Source organism: Leucopleurus acutus (genome assembly GCF_964270905.1).
Source record: "Leucopleurus acutus genome assembly, chromosome: 11".
Lineage (NCBI taxonomy): Eukaryota > Metazoa > Chordata > Mammalia > Artiodactyla > Delphinidae > Leucopleurus > Leucopleurus acutus.
In genome coordinates this window covers 91,903,517-91,931,411 of record NC_139152.1, presented here as the reverse complement: position 1 = coordinate 91,931,411, position 27,895 = coordinate 91,903,517, and the positions used below count along the sequence as shown (strand labels likewise).

At 51.1% G+C, this 27,895-nt stretch overlaps 1 protein-coding gene across 1 annotated transcript; it reads left to right on the top strand.

Annotated features, from left to right (window-relative positions):
- The first annotated feature begins 1,495 nt into the window (after positions 1–1,495).
- On the top strand, positions 1,496–15,969 carry MB (myoglobin). The gene is made up of 4 exons (XM_082849974.1): positions 1,496–1,540; positions 6,581–6,683; positions 11,996–12,218; positions 15,716–15,969. Exons 2-4 carry the CDS (start codon positions 6,589–6,591, stop codon positions 15,860–15,862), a joined length of 465 nt encoding a protein of 154 aa, XP_082706100.1. The 5' UTR covers positions 1,496–1,540; positions 6,581–6,588; the 3' UTR covers positions 15,863–15,969.
- Positions 15,970–27,895: the final 11,926 nt, after the last annotated feature.

Genomic DNA, 27,895 nt, shown 5'->3' with positions numbered 1-27,895 from the left:
TCAGCACTCCTTTCCCCACACATCCCTTAGGCTTTTGCACACGCGGTTTGTTACTTCTGCTTAGGAGACCCTGTAGGAGTTCCCTCATACGTTAAGATCAAGCCCGGTCGTCACCTCTGCCAACAGGTCTTCTCCATGTGGACCTGGGGCTACCTTTTCACTCACCTATAGTTCTTTGCTCAAATCTCGGTTATGTTCCGAATCCCCCTGGAATGTTTCCTCCACTCAACTTTGAGTCCCTTGCGAGAAAGGACCGTGCTTGTTCATCTTTTAATAATTTGGAAAGCCGTCTCTAGTCGGTGCCAGGAATATAAAGATGGAAAAAGCCCCCGTCCCGGCTGCTGGCCTGCTGGCTGGGTAAACAAAGGAACGCAGTGGGAGGGGCGGAGCCAGGGGTGGAGGCTTTTCTCCTCGCCGCCACTAGATGGCAGCAGGGCACCCCAATTGTCAGCCTCCCAGCACGCTGTCTTTGCCTTCACCTCCAGGAAGCCAGGAGCCTGGATGGACTCAGTTCAATAGAATAAACAATTCAGAGAACTTATCGATCTGGCCCTTTGCTAGAGGCTGGCAAAAAAGGTGAAAGGGGAAGAGGGAGGATCTAAAGTTAGACCAGGTCCTACCTGTGAAGCACATACTCTGAAACCGGACTGCCTGGTTTCGAATTTCGTGCTTGGCCGTTTCCCAGCTGTGTGACCTTGGACAACTAAACCTCTCTGTGACTTAGTTTCCTCTTGTGAAAAGTGGTGTTTATAAAAGTGTCTACCCTGAGATTGGGATTGACATATATACACTAATATGTATAAAATAGATACCTAATAAGAACCTGCTGTATAAAAAAATAAATAAAATAAAATTCAAAAAAAACCCGTGTCTACCCTGAAACATTGTAAATCAACTATACTTCAAAGTTTTTAAAAGTGTCTGTTGAAAAGGGCTGCTGTGAGGGGCAGTAAGGGCTGTGTGTCCGTGGCTTTCACATTCCTGCCTCTGAGGAAGCTCACAGGGTAGAAATGGGGAGCCGCACCCCAAAGCAGAGAGAGAGGGGAGAAGGCTACATCCATGTTGGCGCCAAGGTGGGTGGGTGGGGGGAGGGCACACCTGCTGGGAAAGGGGTGGCATGCGGTGATGGGGGCGGATTCCTGGAGGCGCAGCTGTTTCCATGAGATGGGCCAGGGAGGGAGGGAGGGAGGACTGATGAGGGAGGGGGGCTGTGGAGGTGGGGTTGGCTTGCCCAGGTGACAGGTGGAAGGTGGGGCTGGAGAAGTGACTCCATGCCTCAGAGGCTGGGGAGCGGGGAAGGGAAGGGAGGCTGGTGCCCCTGGGCCACACCTGTTGACCAGAATATTGGGATCCTGGTGTCCCTGAGAGCCCTCGTCCAATAAGCCCCTCTGGGCCTCCAGGGAGAGGAGGAGCCTTGCCGTATAAACTGTATTTTTAGCTCCCCGTGAGGCTTCCCAGCTGCTGTGACACCTCTCCCCGCCCCCAGCCCACTGCTTGGCTGGAGGCTCTAGGAGGACAGCTGGGCAGAAGGGGAGACATGGTCAGTACGATGGCTGCTGGGGGCTGGGGGGAGCGGGCAGTGAGCCCAAGTAGAGTCTGGGGACCAGCTTGGGGGTCCTACTGCTCCGTCGATGACCTCAGCAGGTCCTGCAGGCTCCAGGCCGCAGCCCTGCTCTGAGTCAGGCCTGGCACTGGTCCAGGAGGCAGACTCTTCCAGGAAAGAGCAAGCCGAGGTGGGGGGGGGGGTAGGGGGGCGGGTGGGGGTGGTGGTGTGGGGGAGGGAGGCACTGCCCAGGCTGACCTCCAAAGGGGCAGCTCCTGGGAGGAGGAGGAAGGAGGGTGGCCAAGGCTGAGGGGACCTGCAGCTTTGAAGACCCAAAATGCTCTTTCTTTCCATTTTTGGTCCTTATGGTGGAGCCTTAAAGTGTAACACCCCCCAACCCCCCATGCACTGGAGGGAGCTGTTGGCTGCATAAGGGCTCACAAATTCCCAGGTCACCCAGACTGGACTTGTGACCTTTGAAAGAGAGGGCCTGGTGCTCAGTCACCTGGGGACTCAAACCTGTGCAGAGGGGCACTGGAAGCCCCTTGCTAGAGAGTTCTCTCTGTGTATGTGAGTGACGAGAGGTGAGAGTCGCCAGATACTGAAGATGCAGAAGGGGCCTTTTCCCACCAAACAGGCTCGTGGCTGACCTTGCCAACCAAGGGTGCTCAGTGAAAGCCCTGGGATGTGTGGTCTGGACAGGAAAAGTCTGAGGTGAGCCTGACGCTTCCCTCGACTGTTCCTCCCCATCCCGAAGGAGCACCAGAGCCAGGACAAGGGACTGAGCGTGACAGGAAGGCATATTTCGGTCTGATGTAAAGAAACCTCTTTAGGGCTTCCCTGGTGGCGCAGTGGTTGAGAGTTCGCCTGCCGATGCAGGGGACGCGGGTTTGCGCCCCGGTCCAGGAAGATCCCACGTGCCGTGGAGTGGCTGCGCCCCTGAGCCATGGCCGCTGGGCCTGCGTGTCCGGAGCCTGTGCTCCGCAAGGGAGAGCCACAGCAGTGAGAGGCCCGCGCACAGCAAAAAAAAAAAAAAAAAAAAGAAGCCTCTTTAAAGCTTTAGGTAGTGAGCTCACTGCTCTTAGGAGTATTCAAGCAGATGCTAGATGATGATCTGTAGGGAGAATTCCTGCATTTAGTGGGAACTTGGACAGGACACTGTTGAAGGCCTCTGTTAGCTCCAAGATCCCGTGGCCCTATCATTCTAGATTTCTCTTTCTCTAGCTTTCTGACTCTGGAACCTAGAATCTAAGTGTTCAGAGTGGTGAAAGTTGAAGACTTCGGCCCTGTAGAATTGTAACTCTGGAATCTCAAGTGTCCAGAATTTGAAGACTTGAGGATGAGTCTGCAAGGCTCAGATTTTCCCATTCATAGGATTCTGTGATATGAAAGGGAAAAAGAGGAGGGGGCAGGTCTCACTTGGTGCGATCCAGTCCTGCCCCACTGGGTGTCAGACTACCCCACCTGTGTGTGTGCACGCCTGTGCACATGTACGTGACGGGAGTGCGTAAGGCTGCAGAAAGTTTTGTACCCAGAGACAGCCTGGCTTTCCTATCCTGTGACTTTCCAGTTTCCCTGGCCCGGCTGTTTGAAGGCTGTCACAGGGATAATTATAGCTCCTAAACAAAGCTGGCGACTCCAGGTAGCCATAGCAAACTCCTAGGTACCGCCAGTTCTGTTGTAGAGATGTGTAAGTACAAACAAATGTTGGTTCCTTCCTATTAACTTAAAAGGTTAAAACTTGAAAAGGTTCATCAACTTCAAAGCCACAGTTTTCCATGAACTTGCCAGTTAATGGGGGCGCCTGCCAAGGAGGTGACAGCTTCATATTAAACACTTTAGCGCTGGGAGAGTTGATGAGATTTTAAGTACTCAGGCAGTTTCCAGACAACTCGGGAGGCTGGAGACGGGACGAGGGCTGTGGATTCCAGCTCTGCCGTTCACCAGCCTCGGGTGGGTGCATAACCTCTCCAGGCCTTCGTTTCTGTATAGCCAGGTGGGATAATGATCGACCCTTCCCTGCCAGCCCCTGGGGGATGCTCCGAGGTTCTCACAAGAGCACCGGCCAGAGGGTGTTTGAAAACGGCACTGCCAGGGCTGAGGACGTAAATCAGAAGCTAGCGATGCTGATTCTCTTAGGGGTGTCACGATGGGCCCCAAGTGGCCGGCCCAGGCCAGGGGCAATGTGCTGCCTCTCTTCCTTCTGCCCTCCCCTCCCACGCTGCTGGGCTCACCCTCCAGCAAGGGGCCAGAAGTAGGAGCTCAGCCCTCGGCAGTATCTCTCAGAATTGCCTTTTCCTTTGATCCTGGGCCTGGCACAGAGTAGGCCCTCTATACCAGGCCGGTGAATGAACAAGTGAACGAATACTAGCCCCCCAGAAAACCCCTATGGCATTTTAGCTACTCAACTTGCTGCTGAACCTTCCACTGTGAAGGCTTCACGGCTCCTGGAGGCTCACCAGCTCGGTGTCCTGGGTTAACACGGGGCCTCAGTGTGGCACGTTGTCAGGAAGGGGCCTGTGTGCCTCTGGCCCTTTTGGTTGTTAGGAATCAGCTCAGTAAATAAATTGGTCCCACTCAAGGATACACAAGGGGTCACACAGGAGTGGCAGCTGACGGTAATCCTCAAACTGCAGTTGGAGTGAGCTTTTCAGCGGTCAGAATGGAGACCCAAGGCTGCACAGGGGTCTTACCCAAGTTTGGGGGTCTTTCCCAGTGTTGGCCACGAAACCCTCTTTGACCCTGCATTTCCTACCACCTAGCCCATTCTCGCCAGGGATCTGACGCTGTAGTTAATAGACATTGGCAGAGCCCTGCCATTGGCTGCCTCGGGTTAGGTCCCAGTCCTGGTCCAATCCGCTGTGCCTAGCAACAGGCTTGGAGAGCGGACATGACTGCGGGCGCTGGGGCAGGGCAGTTATCTTTAGAAAGGGCTGCATACGTGGGGCAGCCATAACTGACACGTCCAGTACAGACCCAGGATGGCCAGGACACCTGCTTATCCTTTCTGAGCCTCGTGGTCCACAGCTGTAAAATGGGGTGATGTTTGCTTCCTCGCAGGGTCATCGGGAAGATTAGATATAATCCTGCCCAACGAGGCACTTTGTAAGCTGTAACGTTCTGTGTAAACCTTGATCATAGCACTAAATAAACTGTACTGTAATTTTGTTCCTCTTACTTATCTCCCCTAGGAGACTGAGTTTCTTGAACATCAGGATGTGTTTTATCTGGTTTTGTGTCCTCAGCATGTAGCACAGTTTCTGACACACAGTAGGTACTCTATAACTGTGTGTTGGATGGATGGAGGAATGATGATGGATGGATGGATGGACAGATGATGGTTGGGTCGGTGGATGGATGAGTGATGGATGATGGGTGGGTGGATGAATGGACGATGGATGGATGGATGGATGGACAGATGATGGTTGGGTAGGTGGATGGATGAGTGACGGATGATGTGTGGGTGGATGAATGGACGATGGATGGATGGATGGATGGATGGATGGTTGGACAGATGATGGTTGGGTCGGTGGATGGATGAGTGATGGATGATGGGTGGGTGGATGAATGGACGATGGATGGATGGATGGATGATGGATAGATATAAAATAAAGGCTGATCATCCTCCCCTTGCCTTCCTTGCAAGGCCAGCCATCTTTTTATTCAATGAACATTTATTCAGTTCAAATGTGGCACACAGCGCTGTGCAGGGTCCAAGAAATACACAGATGAATAAAACAAAGCCCCTGCCCATGTGGAAATCAAAGTAGGGTGTTCAGGAGCATGGATTTGGGGGCCTGAACTCCTGGGTTCAAATACCAACTCTTCCAACAACTAGCTGTGCGGCCATGGCAGATTTCCCGAACTTGCCTCCATGAGATGGTGGTAATGTCCGTATTTATCATATAGGGCTGTTGGGGACCTAAACGAGTTACCGAATGTAAAGTGCTTGGAATAGGGCCTGGCACCCAGCAAAGTCTCTGTGAGTATTGGCTGCTTTGGTACTAATGGAGGGGCCAGCATGGAAACAAAGAAATATGATGCAACGGGGTGAGGAGTACAGCAGGAGCACACACAGAGCAGTGGAAAGGCAAGCAGTGAAGTGGACCTTGAGGGGTGTATCCAGAGAAACTTTTTTTTTTCTTTTTTTTTTTGCTGTACGCGGGCCTCTCATTGTTGTGGCCTCTCCCGTTGCGGAGCACAGGCTCCGGACGCGCAGGCTCAGCAGCCATGGCTCACGGGCCCGGATGCTCCGCGGCATGTGGATCTTCCCAGACCGGGGCACGAACCCGTGTCCCCTGCATTGGCAGGTGGACCCCCAACCACTGCGCCACCAGGGAAGCCCCAGAGAAACTTTTCAGAGAGAAATATGTGAGCAAGACCGTGAAGCCAGGAGTTTTCTGGGTGGAGTGGGAAAATGCAGACTCCAAGAGGTTATAGATCTGCCTGGGTCCACCCAGCTACAAGCAAGGAAACCATCTAGCCCCTTCCCACCACCCTGGTGGGTGAGGGCGTTCTGGCAAAGTGGGCAGAAGGTGGACAAAGTGACTGCTAAGGGCCAGGACAGTCCCGGGGCCAGCCCGGGTGACGGCTGCCCTGGCTAATAAACACGACAGGGCTTCTTGGGATGGCGGACAGCAGGGGGAGTTGGGTTTCAGGCCATTGGCATCAGCCTTGGTCATGCCCTTTCTGTTGGCCTCCGAGAGTCCAGAGAGTGACCCAACCTCCTCCCCACTCTTTCCACACACACAGCTCCTCCCCCCCCCCAACCTGAGGCCTGAGTTGTCCTACCACCCCCAACGGCACCTGCCTCAAAATAGCTTCCATGTGAGGGCTAGAGAAATGAAAAGATTAGACCCCTGCATGAAAGGGGGGGTGCAAGGAGGTGGGGGGGGAGAGAGTGAGCGAGGTGTCAAATGATCTCTGTCAAGCATCCGGGAAGGTATAAAATCCCTTTAGGGCCAGGCAGCCTCAGACCCCAGCGGTCGGAGCCAGGATACACAGTCAGCCTAGCCTTGCTCTTCTTCTCTTCTTCAGACTGTGCCATGGGGCTCAGCGACGGAGAATGGCAGCTGGTACTGAACGTCTGGGGGAAGGTGGAGGCTGATCTCGCAGGCCATGGGCAGGACGTCCTCATCAGGTAAAAGGAAGAAACCCCATTGCCCCTATCACCTACTTCCTTCCCAAAGATCAAGAATGTTCGCCTGCAAGGTGGAACGGTAGCCCGGGGTTGACCAGCTGGCTGCGTTAGTTGACTTTGTTAAAATTCTTATTTGGTTCTCCTTTGCTTTTATGTGTCAGAGATTGGAGTCAGGAAAGGAAAGGGGATCCATCTCACACCTATGCCAGCAGCTGGAAGGAGCTTGACAATCAAATCCTGGATGCCTAGAGCCCACTAAGTGGTATCCTAGAATTATAGACAGAATTAACAAGAAAAATCTGAGAGATCTGTCTCACCTCACCTAGTGGATGAGGACAAAAAGGACCTGGGAAGGGAAGGATGACCCCAGAGTCACAAGTCCATTAAAGTCTATAAAATGTCAAGGCTAAGACATGGCTTTCAACATGAGGTATGTAGTTCTAGAGCTGGCTCTGCCACCGAGAAGCTGTGTGACCTTTAAGAAGGTACACAACTTCTCTGAGCCTCAATTTCTTCTCCTATAAAATGGGTGGAGGCTTCCCTGGTGGCGCAGTGGTTGAGAGTCCGCCTGCCGATGCAGGGGACACGGGTTCGTGCCCCGGTCCGGGAAGATCCCACATGCCGCGGAGCGGCTGCGCCCGTGAGCCATGGCCGCTGAGCCTGCGCGTCCGGAGCCTGTGCTCCGCAGCGGGAGAGGCCACAACAGTGAGAGGCCCGCGTACCGGAAAATAAATAAATAAATAAATAAAATGGGTGGAAATCCTAATATATACGTTATAGAGTGGAAATAAGAATTAAATAAGATGATGCCTGTAGGGGTTCCAGCCTAATTCCTGGCATAGAGTGAGTCCCAGAAGATGTTAATAACTATTATAGACGAAGCTTAGACTTGGGCCCTTTAAAGAATTATAATTAGTAAACAGAAGACAGAGACCCGTTAGTGACTTTTGATGTTGAGTATGTCTTGAATTTGAGGGCTCAGGATAGCCTCCAAGCACATCTCGCCTTCTGTAGCAAGGGCTTCCTGAATAAACAAACACCCCCCCACACACAAACTTCTGAGATTTTTAAGTAGAAAATGGCTTGTGGCTTGTATATAGAATCTCATGTCCCAGTTGCCTTCCTCCCCAGATGGTGACGGGCTCTCCCCTCCTCCTGGCCCTCTCTCATGCTCTGGGCAGCACAGGTCAAAAGCCTAATGGGATGTATGTACCTCAATATTTCTGCATGTGGGAGAAGGTGGGCCCCAGTCACCACCAGTGAACGGATTGTCTTTCACACTTTAATTTACAGATGAATTTCTCCTTGTGTATGAGCCAGAGTAGGTTATCCTCTCCCACTTAGATGCCCTTTCAGCCTCCCTCAGGTTTCACCCATCTCCAGCTCCCAAATCTGGGGGGAATGCCCAGTCCTATACGCCCTGTTATCTGGAGTTCGAGCCCTTAATGGTCCATGCCAGAAACACTTGAGAGAGGACAGTGAAGTCCTCTGTTGAATCTAACTGGCATCTTGGGGTGTTCCTTTATGTCTTTCTCCTCTTGTGTCTCTGTCAGTTGGCTCCTTGGGCTGCAACAGGTCCTGCCTGATTGGACAAAAGTCTCCCCCAAAGTTGACATCAACTCCTCAGCCATCCATTTGCTGTGTGACCTTGGACAAGTCTCTAGTCCTCTCTGGGTCCCATTTCCCTATTTGCTGAGAGGAGGGATTGCCTGCCGCTGTCTCTGAGATCCCTGCCTGCTCTCATGCCCTGGCATTCTCTGAGTCCATGATCCCACCTTACTTTTGGAGAGGAGGCCGGGTAGCTGGGGTGGGAGACCATTTTGCCGAGCAGGAGTCTTTCCCAGGTGATCTGGGGGCTGTCAGCCCTAAGTCAGTGACTTGGATGTCTTGAAGGAGACTTGGGGTATTGAGTCATGGGGAAACATCTCCTCCTTTCCCAGGGTGGATCAGAGAGAACTGCCTGGGGCCAGGTGTCAGGGACGAGACATGATGCTGGAGACTGCTGGCCCCTGGCAGGCCCCAGAGAGCCCAACAGCCTGTCACGTCTTAGGCTGTAGGACATGCAGAAACCACGCCGACTGGTTCTGCTCTCTTAGTGTTTGGGATATGGAGACAAGGAGAAGGGGCTGCTAACTCCTAGGGCTGAAAGTGCCCCTTTAAGATCTGACCTTTTGGATCTGTTCCAGATGCTGAACCTGGGCTTTCTTACTCATCTAGAAAAGGTCATTTCTCCCACTCCTCTGATTATAAAAGAGGGCAAATTCTGTTCAGCTGAGTGTGTTAATAAAACACGGAGGGCTTCACTGCAAGTATGTGACCATTATGTTCTAGAACATAATAGCTGGCAGGTCAGTCGGAGAGTCTGGCTCCAGGAAAGGGGGGCTTCGGGAGGGTGGAGGCTGCTGAGAGGGCTTCAGGCCCCTGCCTTTCCTTCCGTTCCCCAAATCTTTTCTGCTTTACTTATTTTTGCATTTGAACAAAGGATTTTGAGGCCATGGAAAGTTTGAAAGCCACTGCTGGTGGCCAATACGTCTCATGTCGCTGGGAGGAGACACGGCCCAAGAGTCCCAGCCACCCAATGGCAGCTACAGACAGGACCCAAAATTCCCAATCCTAACGATGGTGATGATGATGGAGGAAAGGATGGTGATGGTGACCATGGTGCTAGAGATGGTAAAGAGGACAGCAAATGTTTATATAGATGTACAGTACGCAGTGATTGCTAGGCCCTGTGTTAAGTGTTTCACGTATATTTACTCACTTAAGCCGCACAACAACCTTATGAGGTAGATATTATTATGATCACTACATTGAACAAAGAGGTTAAGTAACTTGCCCAAAGTCCCACAGCTGGAATTCAAATCCAGGCCACTTGGATCAGTGCGCCTGCGCTCAACCCCTACGCTACATCGTCCCACAGTCTTGACACACTGGAGATGAATTCCCATCCTCATCTGGTTCTTGGGTTCTAGAGCAGAGAAGGATTTGTGCAGGCCTGGGAGAGTCCTAGGTCTTCCGTGTGGGTGTCTGATTGGGCCTCAGCTCAGAGAACAGCTGGGAGATGGCCTCCTTTCCCTCTGACTTGCCAGCAGGCCTGTGATAAACTAGGCAGGTTGATGATAGGATCGAGGATGAAAACACAAGGCCAGTGGGCCCTTCTGAAACGCTGGAGAAAAGCCCTCCACCCATGTCTACAGGGCGAGGGCCTGCCATCTGCTCATTTTCCGGGCAATTGCTGTCACAGACGTGCAGGTATGGCCTCCTGTGGCTGCCCTGGCGGCTCCCAGCTGCAGGACTTGGGGCCAAGGGAGGGAGGCGGCTGTGTGATGCCAGGATGATCGGTGGGCGCTCCTGAGCCCAATTTTTCTGCCCTGTTTAAAGCAAACCCGGCTCTCTCTCTGGCTGGCAGGTGCTGAGAGTGGAGAGTGAGGTGGAGGTCAAGCCTTAGAACTTGGAGGCTGAGAAATCAGCTAGACCAACCCTTTTGGTTTACGGATAGTTACGCCAAGACCCAGAGAAACCGAGAGACTTCTTCAAGGTCACACAGCACATCGGAGGCAGAGCTGGGGCCAGAGCTCAGCTTCCATAATTCTCAGTGCCGAAGTCTTTCTCCCAGACATCCAGGGAACTCCCAAAATGTTTGAGATCCCTGGCCGCCTTGGGTCCCAGGTCCTTGGCCCTCTTCTGCCCCAGACAGTCTTCCTCCAGTGTCCCGACCTCAGGCCTTCGCCTGTGGGTTCTGGGTCTTGCATCTGTCAGGCAGGAGTTCAAGGATCATTGTCACCAGATAATAATAGTCAGGAGCCCAGGGACCCTTGCGTGAAAGGTGCCAGGGATGAGCTGTCAGTGATGTACAAGGTTTGGCCGGGGCCCTAGATGAGGTGGTGACATTGGGCATGGCTGTGGACAGCCCTGGGTGTTCTGGGGAAGCGGGAGGGATAGGCCCCCTGGGAAAGGGAGCGCTTCCCGTCCGTGCTACGTCGTGCATGCATGTGCGTGTGTGTGCACGCGCCTGTGAGTATGGGTGTGTGCCATGAGATACTTGTGCACACTGGAGTGTGTTCACAGTTAGGTTTAAGCGTGTCGCAAAACCAGGAAGCTACAAAAGAGGAACCTTTAAAAGAACTGAAGCCATTAGACAGGAGAAGGGGGAGTCAGGGCAGACAGGGTCACTCCTGCAGAGGTTTCAGGGTGCGACACAAAGGAGAGAGCGTGAGTTATGGAACCATTCATACAGGTTTGTGTCTGGGCTCTGCCACTGACCAGACACGTGACCCTGGGCAACTCACCTACCTCTGTGGTCTTCCGTTTGCCCACGAGTGAAATGGGGAAAATCACTCCTGCCCAGGTGGCAGGTATGACTCCCTTTAACTAACCTCCACCTTTCCTCAGCAGGAAAGACTGAGGTCCAAGGTGACAGGTGCTGCTCAGATCACTGTGGCCAGCTCACTGGGACCCTGGCGGGAGCGGGGACCTGGTCTTTAGCAGTAGCTCCCACCAGGGACCCTCACCATCGGTACTGTGAGGGGCCAGGGAGGTGCAAGGAGTCAGAGCAAAATAAGCGAGAGCCTTCTAAGTTTTCGGAGCTCAGACTGGAACGGCTCTCACAGGTAGTAGTGAGTCTCCTGGAGCCAGAAGTATTTAAGAAATCAAAGGGCGATCCCCAGGCAGGAAGCTGCAGAGATGGTCCCCTGCATGGGCTACTTTTTGAGTCACTCAGACCTGATTGCAGTCTGGCTCTTCGGCACCCCGGCCGTGTAATATTGAGCTAGGACTTCACACTTCTTAGCCTCTGTTCTCTCATCTGTAAAGTGGGAATAGTATGTCCCTAAGGGGAAGCGCAGGTGCAGAGCCTAGCACGGGCCTGGCACACAGTGGGTGCTCAGCAAATCCAGGTCCTTTGGCCCCAGTGCTCCCCCTTTTCCCTGCTCCACTGTGACGCCATTTAGTCATCTATGCTCCCAACAGCTTAGAGGAAATGGGGGTGAAGCCGGGTGCAACGCAGAGATGTCTTTCTTTCCTGCCTTTCACTGTAACAATGAAGAAGGAGAAGATGATGATAAAAATATTTAATAATAGGAAGCATTTATACACTTCTTGTGTGGCCCTCAGCATGTACTATCTCATTTAATCCTCACGCTTCTATAGGGAGGGACTTGTTATCTCCATTCCTTGGATGAGACTGAGGCACAGAGAGGTGAAGTGAGTTACCCAAGGTCACATAGCTGGGAACTGGGAGAGCGTGGGCTTGAACTCAGGTCTGGCCACCTCCAGACCCCTGCATCTGACTCCAGCCCTCCGTGTGCCCACAGGCTCTTTAAGGGTCATCCCGAGACCCTGGAGAAATTTGACAAGTTCAAGCACCTGAAGACAGAGGCTGACATGAAGGCCTCAGAGGAGCTGAAGAAGCATGGCAACACCGTGCTCACCGCCCTGGGGGCCATCCTCAAGAAGAAGGGGCATCATGACGCGGAGCTGAAGCCCCTGGCCCAGTCGCATGCCACCAAGCACAAGATTCCCATCAAGTACCTGGAGGTGGGTGGCGGGGATGGGGGCGGCTGGGAGGATGGAAGGAGAGGCCTCAAGGGCATGAGATTTGGGTTCAAGTCCCAGCTCAGCCAGTAACTTGCTGGGTGACCTATGTCGTTCCTCTTTGTTCCCCCGTTTCCTCATCTGTAAAGTGGGCTGCCACCCACTTTACCTTCCTCCTGGGTCATTGAGAGTCAACATATTTCTCCCTCAAATTAGTATCTTGTTACCAAGGAGGAAGTGGATGTGGGATGCACAACTTGCATTCTCTCCACAGGTAGGTACCATTATCACACCCACTCAACAGATGAGGAAACTGAGGCACAGAAAGGTTAAGTAGCTTGTCCCTGGTCACAGAAGCAGCAAGTGGCAGAACCAGGATTCAGACTAGGTCTCTATTCCTCCAGAACCCCGGCTCCTAACCCCTGTGACACTGGGAGTCGGAGACATACATGTCTCGTTGGCAGGAGTTCAGCAACGTGGGCTCAATTCCGGGTGGGAATTATTAGTTCCTGCATCTTTACAGATGAAGAGAGAAAGCCTCAGGTGTCAGAGGCATAAGTAGTTGGTTTGAACGTCCTGTGATGGGCTGAGAAGTTGGGTGGGCTGGGGAGAGCCTGAGCTTCGAGTCCTATGTCTAGACCCAGTGGGAGGAGGGGATGTGGCAAGAGGGAGCAGTAGGGTTCTGGGGGATAAAGGATCCTGTGGATATCACCTCTGGGGATGGGAGCAGCAGGCAGGTTGGTGCAGCAGAGAAGGTAAGGATAATTATGATAGCTCCCAGTTAGGATGGGCCATGATAAGCTATTTGCCTGGATCACTGCACGGAATTCTCACGATTTCCCCATGAACTTAGGAATTGCATTCAGTGTTTTCTTTCCCTCTCACATAAAAGAAGTTCAGAGGTAGGGAGCGCAGAGCTGGTATGGGAGTCCCACAGTCACCAGGGATGCAGGTTCTTTCTGTGTTGCCATCCTTGGCATGTGGTGTCCACCCTCAAAATTGACTTGTGGTCCAAGATAGCTGCTGGAGCTCCAGCCGTCTAGCCCATATTCCAAACAGAGCAAGAGGAAGAGAGGAAGTCTCTCTTTTAAGGAGCCCCGGAAATCTCATCCAACAATGTTTTTTACATTTCATTGGCCAGAAGTTAGTTACAAGACCACATCTATACGCATGGCAAGCTGGGAAATGTAGCCTATTACCACTCCAAATACAACTAGTGTTCTCTTACAAGGAAGAAGGAGAAAATAGACATTGGGCAGGCAGTTAGCATTCTCTTCCCCAGGTAGGTACTCTTCTCATCCCCATTTTACTGATTTGGAAACTGAAGGCTCAGAGAGGTTAAGTAGCTTGCCCCAGGTCACCCAGCTTATAAGCCAGGAGGTACAATCTGATCTACGGTACTCTAGAACCCAAGCTCTTAATCCCTTGTGGCACAGCATCTCCCACGAACAACCACCACCACCATCCTCTTCAGCCTCACCACCCTGCACCCCTACCTGCTCCCCCAAGTCACACACAAACAATCCTGCCTGCCCATCTCAGCACTCCAGACATGAGGAGCAGGTCCTGCCTCTGAGATTCTGCACGAGCGGTGGTCCCTGCCCTCCCCGTCTTCTCTTGGCAAATCCCTGTTCATCCTCCGAGGCCCAGCTCAGAAGCCACCGCCTCTGTTCTGGCCCCTGAGGCAGTCAGCTGCTCCATCTGCCAGCCCTCCGCTGCGAAGGCATTTATCCTCACCGCTGCCATGGCGCCTGCCCGGCTGTACTGTAATTTGTCTCTTTACCCAGCTGTCTCCCGGCTGGGACACGAGCTCCTCAAGGTCAGACCCTGGCTCCTCCTCTGTCTGAGCCCCAGTGGCACGTGGAGGTGTTCACAACACGATTCGAATGATGGATCCCCTCTCTAGGGATGAGCAGACCGGCTCAGAGAGGGAAAATGATAAAGCCAAGGTAGCACTACCAGCTAGCAGACTAGAACCCAGGTCTACTTAAAACAGGTTTAATTTACTGCATAATCCCTGCAAAAGAATCAAGACAGAGCCCCATGTCTACTCTTTCCCTCACTATGGAACCTTCGTCTGTGTTCTTCATAAGAAATTTCTCCTTCTCACCTGTGAGTGAAGGGGCACAGAGGGCGCTGGGTGCTAAAAGCAACTATCTTTACTCAATCTGCCAGCTGCCCCAGCCCACGATTTTCTAAGTATTTGTGGCTCTGCCACTGACTCAGGAAAACTGAGTGGGGGGACCTAATGGGGTCACGAGCCCCTATGTTACAGGTGAGGTCACACATGGAGGTCAGGGAGCTGGGCCTGGAACTTGGGTCTCTGAGTTCTCCATGGGCAGGGCTTGCTGACGTCAGTCCCTCCCCCCACTTCCTCTTGTTGTGTTTATGACATTAAAAGGGAATTAAACACATGTCCACATCGATGCCCAGCAGCAGGTGTTTGTGGAGCTGTCCCTGTTTCTGAGCTAAGCAGGGCTTACTAGATGTTGACATTTGTGCTTCTGAGGCTGCCCGCAGTACACGCTCCCCCCCACTCACCCAACCCCACCCTGCTTTTGGCCACTTGCACCCCGGACGCCGGAGAAAATGGGCAAACCCAACCGCGGTGCCCTCTCTGTCTCTGTCCCTGGCTCTGGCTGTCATTTGTCCATGATCCCCTGGGTCCACTTGCTACGTGACCTCAGTCTGGGCCTCTGTAAAATGACACCCTTTGACCACAGGCCCCGGTAGTGAGTGGCATCAAATCTTTCTGAACCGTTGAAAAAGCACAGTAGCTTCTTACAGACACAAGATCTTTCAGTCCCTAAAGCAGCCCCGTGCTGTAGAGATGGCCTGTGTCCATTTTCCGGGTAATGACATTGTGGATGGGAAAGCAAAGAGTGAAGGTGAGGCTGGTGTAAGATACAGTTGGTCCTGGGGCTGAGTCGTAGGCCTGAACCCTTTCCTCTTCCCTTCTCTCCCACCTATACTTCTGAGTACCAGCTCTGTGCTTGGCACAGAAAATATGATGTTCTGACCCCCTGCCCAAACCCCAAAAAGGCTGTTTAAAGCAATCACCGTCCTAAGCCATTAAACGCAAAAATTAAATACACACAAATGGAAATAGTTTCTTTCTAGATTTTCGGAGTGCCAAATCCTGGATAAAACCATGGAGCAGGAGTATTTCCCTTCCTCTCCAAGGTTGGGTCCTCGAGCTGAGCACAGCTGAGGGTAGCTGGTGAGCCAGCCCACCTAGCCCCTTGACCGTGGTTCCATGGCCTGACCTTTCCTCATCTGTACCAAGATGGGCCTCCGTTTCCCCATCTGTACCTGTCTCACGGGGTTGTGGGGATTAAAGGAGTTAATCCATGGAGGCCGTTCAGCAGCATGCCTGATAGATAGTAAGTGCTCAATAAACGACCCTAGAATAAAGAGAAGATGGGTTCGGGCTGATTCCCATCTGGCCCCTGGCTTGTCCTGCCTGTGACCAGTACCCCCCTCTGCCCCTGTCCTTGCAGTTCATCTCGGAAGCCATCATCCATGTTCTGCACAGCAGGCATCCTGCGGAGTTCGGTGCCGATGCCCAGGGAGCCATGAACAAGGCCCTGGAACTGTTCCGGAAGGACATCGCCGCCAAGTACAAGGAGCTGGGCTTCCATGGCTAAGCCCCACCCCCCATGCCCCTCTCCCCACCCACCTGGGCAGGGAGGGAGGGGACTTAATCTTGTGTAGCTGTAGTGCCTGCTTCTGAGTGAGTGCCTGCTTTGTTTGTGAGAGGCGGTGGGAGATGCGGAGGGGCTGGGGGCAGGGAGGGGGATGAGGGTTTGTTCAGGTGGTTTCACGTGCCTGGGGACCGGGCTTCCTGTGGAGGGTCGTCAGCTTGGTAACCAGGAGAAGCTTGGCTCTCCTCACGGTGGCCGGCAGAGTTTGGGTCCCACTCAACTCTCCTTTCACCTAAATCCCAACCCAATTCCTTCCAAGCTCACCTTAAATCCCCAATCCAAACCGTCCACCTAAACTCCAGCCATAATTCTCTGATCCATTACCTCACCCCTTGAAGAAAGTAGAATGTCCCCTTGCACCGGGAAGGTCCGGGCTGGACTGGACAGCCACACCCAGCCCCTGGGGCGCGTGGTATCTGGAACATGAGTGTACCTTCTCAGGTGATGGAGTGACTCACCTGGCTTAATAAAAGACTCGCATGCCATAGACTCTGCCTGGTGTTTTTCATCCCCTGGAGCAAGTGAAGGGGGGGGTTCAGAGGGAGAAAAGGCCATGATGGGATTGTGTGTGCCGGGAGCCTTATGGGGAGGAGGGAGGGAGGGAGGGAGAGGATGGGCAGGAGGCAGAGCCACCACTCCGTGGCAGGGACAGTGCTGGGCACTGGGAGATGGAGGGTAGAGCCTCGTCTGGTGGGGGCAGCAAGCAGTCGATCAGTGCCGGGAGCCCGGGGCTGCGTGAACGCAGAGCAGAAGAGGCAGAATCAGGGGAAGGTGGTCACTGTGGTTACCACAATTTAGGTAATAAACTCAAGGCTACTAGTTAGTAAGTGGCAGGGCTGGGTTTAATGTGTGGCCTGGAAGCTGGCAGGGACTCCAGCTGGGGAGACAGCTAGGCAGCCAGCCGCTGGCAGGCGCTGACCTTCTGGCCACAGAGAAAGGACAGACGCATGGGAAATAACTTACCGACACAGGCCAAGAGACACAATCCCTGTCTACAAAGGCCAACTGCATGGGCAGAATGTGTAAATTTCGCTCCAGGGACCCAGAATAAAACCTTGGTATGCGACCGCGCCAGCCAGGAAGCCGACTGGAGCAGAGGCTACAGACTGGGGTCTGGTAGTCTGGGTCATTGTGGGTACCCAAGCCGAGAGGGACTTGAAGAGCACCCAAGATGCCCAAGTCCTCGGCGCCATACATCTCCAGGGGCTCCCAGGACAGGCAAACTAGTGCCCCCTGCCCTCAAGCGGCCAGATCCCTGTGATGAGCCCGACCTCCCTGCCCCAAACCTCAGACTACACCAAGGTTCGTGGCCACTGAACAGGCCAGAACCCACCTTCAGAAACAGACACGTCTCAAATCCTAACGGGCTCATTTATCAGGCTGTGCTGCAGCGTCCGAGGACAGAGTTAAAGTCCCCCTCCTCCCGCTCTGCTCCAGGCTTTGGGAATTCTTACGCTGTCTGAGAAGTTGAGAGAGGAGGGGAGGGGAAAACAGGAGGAGGGGAGCTTTTTGATCTGGAGTCTGGAGAAAAATTCCATGCATTTATATAGTAACGCCATTGAATGCCCAGGCAAGCAACACTTCTGTACAGGATACGTGTGCAGGATCTAAAGTGGAATAATCTGGTCCCTGCCCTCAAGCAAATGATAATCTAGTCAGGGAGATGATGTGCTCTGATAATTAAATCAGGGCAGAATAAAACTCAGGGTCTCAGAGAAGTACCAGGCCTTTGTCACACACATTAAGTATTCGTTCAACAAATATTTGCGGAGCACAGCAGATAAAAAGATCTGTTTATATCTTTGACGTGCAAAAAGGGTAACTTCTTTTTTTCTACAACTCAAATGAATTTTTATTTGGAATCCTCATTGTGGCTGGGCGGCAGCTACTTAACCTCAGTCTCTTTGAGGTTTCTCCCCCAATCCAAATGTCCCTGGGGTTTCGACTAATTAATTCCAAGAAGCTTACACGTGCCAGGTTGTAGTGTGTATAGGCAGGGAGGGGGCAATCTGGTCATTGCTGTCATCTGTCCCCAGTAGTATCCTCAGGGATGCTGCACCCCACCTGGTCTTCAGTTATTGCCCCCATCAGGCACCTACGGAAATTCTGAGGCTGCCCAAAGCTCCTTCTGCCTGACGCCACTTCTCTCCAGGAACCCGCCCCAGCCCCCTTCGGCTCTGCCTGGGACACGAAGCACAGGTTTCCTCTGTTCAGACCCCACAGGCCTGTTTGAGCTTTTCTCTGCTTCTGGTAGGGATTAGCAGAGCTTGTGCCTGGCTGCCCTGTACGGTTATATGGGATGTGCACTGCACATGGGTGCCTGGCTGGGGTGCGGGAGGGGCTCATAAGGCTAGATCCAGTCTGTGATCCAGTTGCCAAGCTGTGCACCTGGAAAGGGTGCCTTTTCCTCATTCACACAAGGGCGCTCTCTGAGCTAGCAGTGGCCCCCCAGCAGAGACAGAACCACTTTCTCTGGGAACCGCCACCAACTGCAATCTTATTTCCTTTTCAACTCCTTTCCTTCTGATGGTTCAGAAAATGATTTTCCAGCCTAGGCAGCAGGGATGCCTCATGATTTCCTCCAAATCTTTTGTCCTTCTGTGTGTTCTTTCTGGTCCTCTCAGGTCTGAGCTTTTGAATCTGCAAATCCAGGCGAGGGATACGTTTTTCTTGCTTTCAGCTGTTACATCCTTTCTTGAGGCTTTGGCACAGAAATACCTTGCAGTCTTAAAAGGAAAGAGCAAAGGAGGAAAGGAAATCCCAGAGGAATATATAGGCTAAATTTTTTAAATGTGATCCTGCAATGGCATATATTCTGCATTGATCTAACAAATATTTCTTGAGCAAATATTATGTGCCAGGTCCCAGGTTGGGACTAGGGGTCCCAGCTTCAAATAAGGTAAACATGATCTCCTCCTTCGTGAAGCTTCTGTGGAGTGAGAGTGAGAAGGAAAGAATCTGGAATCCGCGCTTCCACCACAGGGGACGCAGGTTTGGTCCCTGGACGGGGGAACTGGGATCCCACATGCCCCACAGCATGGCCAAAAAAAAAAAGAATCTGTGCTAGGTCTTGAAGGTAGCAGGGAAATGTATTCATTAGACAAATACCTACTGAGGGCTGAAACATACCAGGCCCTGGGCTCACTCTGGGGTGCCCTGGTGAAGCCCACAGGCCTGCCTCCATCTTTGGGGAGCTCATGGGCTTAGGGCTCCGGGAGTACGGAGGTGAGAAGGCTGAACCCTGAGGAATCTGAGGAGATGGGGGTGTGGTCCAGTCACAGGGACTAGTCTCCGAGATGGCTTATTAGTCAGAATTCTCCAGAGAAACACAGCCAATAGGATTTTGTTTTAAGTGCATTCTTTTTTAAAAAAATAATTTATTTATTTATTTATTATTTATATTTTGGCTGCGTTGGGTCTTCGTTGCTGCACACGGGCTTTCTCTAGTTGCGGCGAGCAGGGACTACTCTTCGTTGTGGTGCTCGGGCTTCTCATTGCAGTGGCTTCTCTTGTTGTGGAGCACGGGCTCTAGGCGCACGGGTTTCAGTAGTTGTGGCACATGGGTTCAGTAGTTGTGGCGCACGGGCTTAGTTGCTCCGCGGCATGTGGGATCTTCCCAGACCAGGGCTCGAACCCGTGGCTCCTGCGTTGGCAGGCAGATTCCCAACCACTGCACCACCAGGGAAGTCCCAATAGGATTTTTATATATAAAATATCTCTTCAAGTGTCGCCTTTCTTGCATATCTATTATCTGTTATGTCCTTCTGGAATCCCCATGAGATGTTTTTTACATGGGCTCAAACTGTCCTCCATGACTCTTTCCTATTGTCCGCCTCATGGCTATTTATCATTCAGAATTTTCCTTATCTTCTTGCTTGCACAGTTATACATTTCTTCCAGTTTTTCAAGTATTTTTTTATCCAGAATCATTGAGGTATTAGGATTGTATTTCACACTATCTAGGCTTCCATACTTCCAGAAGTGGACATCTTTACCACAATTTATAATTATGACTTTGGTTTTTTTCCCTTGTTTTGTTTCCTTTGGCTTTTTGTCTCTCCCTTATTGGACAGAGAGGGTAGGGGTCCCCTCAGTTTTGCTTATCTTTGCATACCTACCCCTTCGCACAATGCCCGCTCTATCATGCCAGCTCAAACGGTGTGAGCTGAAGATGGGAGTGAGGCCGCCCTACTTCTCTCCCGGACATGATGGCATGTTGTAAACTGTAAAACATTGTAAACATTAGGATCAGGAGGCATCAGTGGAGCCTGGTTCTGAATATCTGGTTCCTGAGGTTGAGGTCTATGTATCTGTGTGTGTGTGTCGTCTCTGTGGGGGTGCCGAGAGTGTGTGCAGCTATATGTGTGAGTCTGAGGGTGTGAACATCTGTCTAACGCCTCCATTGTGAGGTCTGATCTCGACCTTTAGTCCCTTTTACCTGCTGCTCTGAGATCCACGGGACTCACACCCCCAGGACAGCCAAGGTGACCTCTTTAGACCCTAAAAGCCAGCTCTAATGTCTCTGCCTGGGACTGTGGCTTTTGGGGTGGAGCCAGGCTGAGAAGTTGGAGAGGACATAAAAGAAATCAGTGCTTGGGTAAGAGCTGGGAAATTCTAAGTGATAAACTGTGAAGAGCTGTGTACATGATGACTCATCTGAGCTCAATTTAGCACACTTCAACTGAACAGAGCTGGAGGTATCAGGTGACGACAATATATGTATATGTGTAGCTGATTCACTTTGTTATAAAGCAGAAACGAACACACCATTGTAATGCAATTATACTCCAATAAAGATGTTTAAAAAAATGAGACAGCAACATCATTTTTTAAAATTTTTATCGAAATATAGTTGATTTACAATGGTGTGTTAGTTTCAGATGTACAGCAAAGTGATTCAGTTATATCTATATCTATATCTATATATATATTGTGTGTGTATACATATATATTCTTTTTCAGATTCTTTTCCATTATAGGTTATTACAAGATACTGAGTGTAGTTCCCTGTGCTATACAGTAGGTCCTTGTTTATCTGTTTTATTTATAGTAGTGTGTATATGTTAATCCCAAATTCCTAATTTATCACGCCCCCTTCTCCCAACACATTCTTTTTTAATAACTATTTCTTTTTCTTTTGTATGGAAGTAACACTGTGATTTAGTCATTCCCTTACTGATGAATATTTAAGTCGTTTTTCTCTCGCAACATCTCTTTTGACCCACCTCCTAGAGTAATGAAAATTAAAACAAAAATAAACAAATGGGTCCAACTTAAACTTAAAAGCTTTTGCACAGCAAGGGAAGCCATAAACAAGACAAAAAATTTAAAAAAAAGTGAGAGGCCAGGCTTCATAAAGCTTACCAGACATCACACAAACATTTGTCATTTTATCCATAATTTAAATTATAGCTTACATTTTATTTTTCTTTGTGTGCACTCCCTCTCTCTCTCTTTCTCCCTCCCCACCCCCAAACACACTTCATTCTTCATCCCCTAGCAAGTGAAAGGTACAACTTTTAAAAACAGAGCCACAAAAACTTCACCTCTGTTGACCTGCATCAATTCTGTTGCTTTGGTCCAACCACATAGGTATATATATATATATATATATATATATATATATATATATATATATATATATATACACATTCCCCACGGATATAAAAACTCTTTCTGTGCTGGCATTTTCCACAGAAGTAGAAACAAAATACTGAACCTCTGTCATCACATTTAGAACAGGATCTTTGCTGGAAATACTTGCACTTATCAAAAGATATTGTTTTCTCAAGGAGGATGAAGATCTTGTCCGAGGTACAGAATGTTTCACATTCTGGCCGGTGACCTTTCCCTCCATCGTGGTGAATGTAGACTTCAACCACCGCATCCAAAGTTTTCCTGTGAATTTTCCGATACACTCAAAGGGCAGGATGGCCCCCACTCACCCCAGGGACGAGGTGAGTTTGTGGGCCTAGTGAATTATGAAACTGGGCTATTTGAAGCCCCAGGTTTTGAGCACTGGGGACTCAGGGTCTTCTGACAGATGTGGGAGGGGGTGTTTATGGCAGGTGTGGGGCAGAACGGGCATCCCTGCCTTAGCTAGAGCAGTGGTACTTTCAGCCAAGGTGTATATTTAGATTCTGATGATATTTCACTAGAAATAAGCCAAATAAGGCTATTCTGTTGGAAAAGGTTTGTCCCAACCAGTAACCTAAATCAGTGGCTCTCAGTGGGGCACATATTGTCCCCTATAGGGGCATTTTGGGTATTTGTGGGAGTGGTTTTTTTTGTTTGTTTGTTTGTTTTTTCTTTGTAGTACGCGGGCCTCTCACTGTTGTGGCCTCTCCCGTTGCGGAGCACAGGCTCCGGACGCGCAGGCTCAGCGGCCATGGCTCACGGGCCCAGCCGCTCCGCGGCATATGGGATCCTCCCGGACCGGGGCATGAACTCGTGTCCCCTGCATCGGCAGGCGGACTCTCAACCACTGCGCCACCAGGGAAGCCCTGTGGGAGTGTTTTTGGCAGTGAAGAGGATACTGACATTTAGTGGGGGGAGGGGAGATGCAGGGATGCTGGGTGTTCTAGAATGTGCAGGATAAAACGCACAAGGAAGATTTATTCCACGTTCTTGACCCGAACTCTAGAACTTATAAATTTTACTTATACATACATTATCTTTGAACTGTTTAAAAATACATTAAATGTTCCAAGAATACAACTATGCTGTAAATTGAAAAAAAAAGGTTTTTTTAATCGGGAACTTTCCAAGTCTTGTTCACCATTTCAGTAAGTGGCACCCCTCGCAGCAGTGCCGCCACGGGATTCTGTGGCTGTGACCATCACTATGGATGTAAGTACTCTGAGTGCCCCTCCTTTCAGGAACAAGGTAGGATGTTTCAAATTAGGTACACATAAGTCTTGTGTAGCCAATGAAATGTGAGGGGATATGCGTTATTTCCAGTGGAGGTTTTAAGAGCCAATGAGTGTTTGCCACATCTCTCCGCAGTCACAGAGGCCATGAATGTGCAGGTCTGGACGGAGTCTCTGTGGTCCAGCTGGGTATCAGGGAAGAGCACTGAACGTGAAGTGTGAGTGAGAAGTCACCTTGAGGATTTGGGAGATGCCTGAAGTGTTTGTCATTGCAGCATAATCCAGCCTGTCCTGACTATGCAGTCAGCCACCCAACATACCTGCGCTGGTAAGTATTGCAAAGGTGGCAGTTCTATGAATAAGTGCAAACATCAAACTTGTCCGTGTGTCCTCTGGTGCCCTTATGCCCAAGCATTTAAATATTAAAAAACATTTTATTTTATCATAAAAAACTTTCTTTTTATCTTTATACGTATTATAGTTAGGATATGATACTGAATTTTTTACATTATGGATGTATCAATAGTAAGTTGTATTATGAATGAGCTTCATTTTAGGATAGCAAAGGGGATGTTAGCAAATGTTTGTTATAAAGAGGGGGTATCACCTGGTGGTATTGATAATCACTGGGTCTCTGCTATGGGGCCAGCTGTTCGGGTATTCAGAACAGGAGCGTAGGAGGCTGGGGCAGTAAGTGGAGGGGAGAATATTCGTCAAAGTCACGTCACAGTTAGATAATAGTTAAACTTCGGAAAGTGCATGGATCGGTTCTAAACTAGATGCTCATCGACATGATCGCGCATTTACACAGGTAAAGGTCACGACACCAAAGAGAAACCTATATCTGGGCACAAATGAATGTACCACTAACTGGGTGCAACCCTAATAAACTTGGAGGCTCATGTGGCTCAGTCTCGGAGCAATGTCATGTTTACATTAGACCGTGCAGGGAATTCCCAGGTGGTCCAGTAGTTAGGACTCTGTGCTCTCACTGCTGAGGGCTTGGGTTCAATCCCGGGCTGGTGAGCTAAGATCCCACAAGCCTCCAGGTGAGGCCAAATAAATAAATAAAATTAGACCGTTCAACAACAAAAAGTAATAAGGAAGTAAAAGTAAAAAGGGGGCTTCCCTGGTGGCGCAGCGGTTGGGAGTCCGCCTGCCGATGCAGGGGACGTAGGTTTGTGCCCCGGTCCGGGAAGATCCCACGTGCCATGGAGCGGCTGGGCCCGTGAGCCATGGCCGCTGAGCCTGCGCATCTGGAGCCTGTGCTCCGCAACGGGAGAGGCCACAGCAGTGAGAGGCCTGCGTACCGCAAAAAAAAAAAAAAAGTAAAAAGGAATAAAACAAAATCTCCAGTTTCATTTGCAATCTGGTGGGAGTGGAGGCGGGGAGGAGGGAAAGAGAGAGAGGGGCACGGAGGTGTCTACAGGGTACAGTGAGAAGCAGAGAGGAGAGACAAAATCAGTATCGCCTAGAGGGGATCAGGCACGCTGGGTCTTAAGGATGGGCAGAAGTTTATCATCCTTACGGTAGGGAATCAGGCAAGAGGGAAGAACAGGTGTGATGGTGTAGAGCTGGGAGGGACCAGGTCCCAGGTCCCAGCTCCATCCCATTTCCGATGGAGCTGGAGCCCATCGTGTGAAGGAGAAACGAGTGGTGGTTTTAGATAATTCTGGGAGTGGGGGTCGTCTGTGCCAGGCTAAGATGCCTGGGTGTCAAGAAGAGGTTTAAGTGCTAGATGGTGGAGTGTGCAGGCAATGGGGAAGGGGTTGTCTAAGCTCCCGGCCTGCCCTATAGATCTTAGATTAGCCAGCCCCCAGAATCGTGTGAGCCAATTCCTTAAAATAAATCTCTCTCTCTATACTTCCTGTTGGTTCTGTTTCTCTGGCGGACCCTTACTAGTACAACCACCATCCCTATTTTACAGATGGGGAAACTAAGACAACTTGCCTAGGATCACCGACTGAGAAGTAGTAGAGTTGGGATTGCACCCAGGGTATTCACTCTTTTTTTTTTTTTTTTCCCACCATAATGTTGAGTTTTGATGGCTTTTTAAAAATGTATTTTATTGACGTATAGTTGATTTACAATGTTGTGTTAATTTCTACTGTACGTATAACAGGGTGTTCCCTCTTGACCGCTCCCTGCCTCGGGGGATCTCCAGATTTATTTAAGCAGCATGACATGCGTCATCCCCTTAGGGGTAACTAGAACCCCAACTCCCACATTTTTCAAAGTAAAACCAGCTTGAGCCTCCACTTTCAAATTAGCAGGAAGTCCAACTTCTCATTCGGGGCCTCCTTTCTTCTCCCTGAATTGACCAAGAGTCCAGGGCTAACTCAGTCCAAGGGGAGCCAGTCCTTGCAAATGTGATGGGAAGAGGCCCAGAGGCTCTGATCTGTCCCACGGTGGCAGCCTCTGGTGCTGCCCTTGTCACTAGCCACGTGGTTGTGATCTTGATACACCTTCTGGACAGGCCAACACTCCCTCTTCCAGTGACCTGTGTCCTGGAGTCCCGCCCGCCCTCCATGCTGTGGGCACCTTGAGGCAGAGCCGATGACATTCTGTGATATTCTGCAGGCGAGACTCAATGACCTGCCAGTTGAAGACAAGTGACCAAATCCCCACTAAGTGTCTGCAGGCTGGGCTGGCCAGGTTCCTAAGTCGTGGGTGATGTTCCAAAGGCTACGGGTTGGCCAGATCTGGGTCACTTGTATCTCACCTCTCACCGTACGTGGCAGTGTCTACGAAAAGCCATTGAGGAACTCTCTGGAGGAAAGGTGACCTACTCCAGGGCACCTGAGGTCACTGCTACTCAATGGCAGCTCTTGGATTCTTTTACGTTGCAGCTTCTCTTAGGAAAAAAAAAATCCACCTAATCATGTACGCAATACATTAATTCACCAAATATCTATGAAATGCTTACTGTTCTGATTTCTATTGCTGTCTAATAAATCACCCTAAAATATAATGGTTTAAAATACAACAGTTCAGTATTTCATTATTGCCTCTCATGGCCCTTGGGCTTGACAGGGCTGAGCAAGGGGGCTCCAGCTTGGGGTCACTTATGCAGCGTGAGGTCTTCTTCTCTACAATTCACCTTCCTTTCAAGGTCATAAGATGGCTGCCACAGCTCCAGGCATCACATCCTCATTCAACATCCAAAGGCAGGAAAAGGCAAGTCTCTGCTTCATGTCCCCTTTCGAAAACAAAGAAGAACTTCCTAGAAGTCCCTCTCCCTCCACTCTGACCAATTCCCTCTCAGCCTCCCTTTCCCAGGAAACAACCACATGTCCATGCTTAAGCCAATCACAGGCAAGACCACCATGACGGGCTGAGAGCAACTGTAACTCGCCTCTGGGGCCGTCTGGAGTCACCTTCCCTGAGCATCATTGCGGGGGGGTGTGGAACCCCCAAACCAATGTGAGACTCTTAAGGAAAGGGAGGCAGCTGGTGGGATGGCGTTGAGGAGAGGGCTGTTGGGTAGGGAACCCACAGTGCTGGCCGTGAGGGCTGGGATGTCGGCACACTCAGTGAGGGCGCACTGTTCCACGCTCCAACAGCAGGAACCCAGGCTCTGCTTTACTTCTTCTCCCTGAATTTTATCTCTTTCCTTAGTGAAGGAGTCCCAGGCTGCAGTAGCTCACTGAGGAATGGGGAGAAGGGAGCCTGGGTGAGGAACACATGTTCCCTTCTTGCCCTTTGTTCAGAGAGTGTCCACAGGCAGCATGGAAAAAGTGTGTATGTGGCTGGGTCACCTCTGCCCTTGTCCACTGAGCACCGAGGGCCAGGGAGGGGATGAAGCAGGGGAGGCGATGTGACAGCCACCGGGGATACTGGGATATGGGTCCACAGACACAAGGAGTCGGAAGGCGGGTGGAAAGGCCTCCCCACCACATTCAGCAGCCCAGGTCCCTTCCCATCACAGTCGGCTGTGTGGCCTTAGAAAAATGTTTGCCCCTCTCTGATCCTCAGCTTCCCACATGCCAGATGGGGTTAGTTATATAGAGCTGACAGTGGGGAGTGAATATCAAAGCATGACCCAACTCTGAAGAGTTAGGAGGTTGGTGGGACCCATCACTCCAGCCCATTCTCAAGATGCCTCACACCGCAGGGTCTGAACATCAGAGTTCAGGGAGCCCTTGGGGGTCACTTAGCTCACATGTGGTTTTACAGGTGAGACCACTGAGGCCCAGAGAAGAGAAAGCTTGGCCGACCCTGTACCTGGCCCCTCCTCGTCTCTGTGTCTCCTCTCCAGCGCTGTTTCCCCACTGCTTTCCCTCTCCTCGCCCCCCACCCCCGCCCTGCCCCGCCCCCGGGTCTTTCCTCTCTTTCTTTAAATACTTTTCTACTTTTGTCTCCTTGTGTTTGACTTATACCTCTCTTTCCATTTCTATCTTTGTCTCTGCCTGTCCGTTTCTATCTCCATCTCTCTGTTCTCTCTCCCCATCTCTGTGTCTCTGCGTCTCTGTCACTCATCTCCACTCCCAGCTTTTCTCCCCATCTCCAATCTCATAACTTTTCTGTGGCTTTCTAAACGGCTTAAAATAAAAATAACAATGTGTCCAAGCGTGGCGGTGCATGAGGTCAGGTTGTAATAACTGGGGTGCAGTGTTCTGGGGGACCAGAGAGAGAGGGATGCCCCGCCTGGGGTTTTATAGATGGGACCAGATTGGGCCCAGAGGCTGCTGAGTGAGCTGGCCCAGCCTCAGACACAGGAGGGGTCGTGCTGCATGACCTTGGGGCTCCGTCTGGCATCTCTCAGCTTCTGATTCCAAGAAGAGTGTGTGACTGCCCTCAGTCCAAGTAAAAATAGCCCAGAGAGCCATGGCTGTCCTCCCGGACGTCTGGCTGCCCAGGTCCCCGGAGACCTGGCACCTCCGCCATGCAGGGCAAAAGCCTGCAGCCCAGAGTCAGCAAGTGACCTGCCCAAGGTCACAGAGCAGGTGGGCAGCAGAGCTGGGGCTGGAATTCCGACCTCCGACTCCCAGCTGGCACCTTCCACAGCATCGTGGAGCTCCCTAGGGACCCCCAGGCTGGGCCAGGCCCCCTTTTTGGGTCCTGCAACCCCAGCCCCAATCTTCACCCCAGCCCCTACCTCTCTGGA

Coding starts and splice junctions, on each gene's coding strand:
- MB (XM_082849974.1), top strand. CDS start 6,589: ATGGGGCTCAGCGACGGAGAATGGCAGCTGGTACTGAACGTCTGGGGG. Junction 6,684..11,995: donor GGGCAGGACGTCCTCATCAG/GTAAAAGGAAGA, acceptor GTGTGCCCACAG/GCTCTTTAAGGGTCATCCCG. Junction 12,219..15,715: donor TTCCCATCAAGTACCTGGAG/GTGGGTGGCGGG, acceptor CTGTCCTTGCAG/TTCATCTCGGAAGCCATCAT.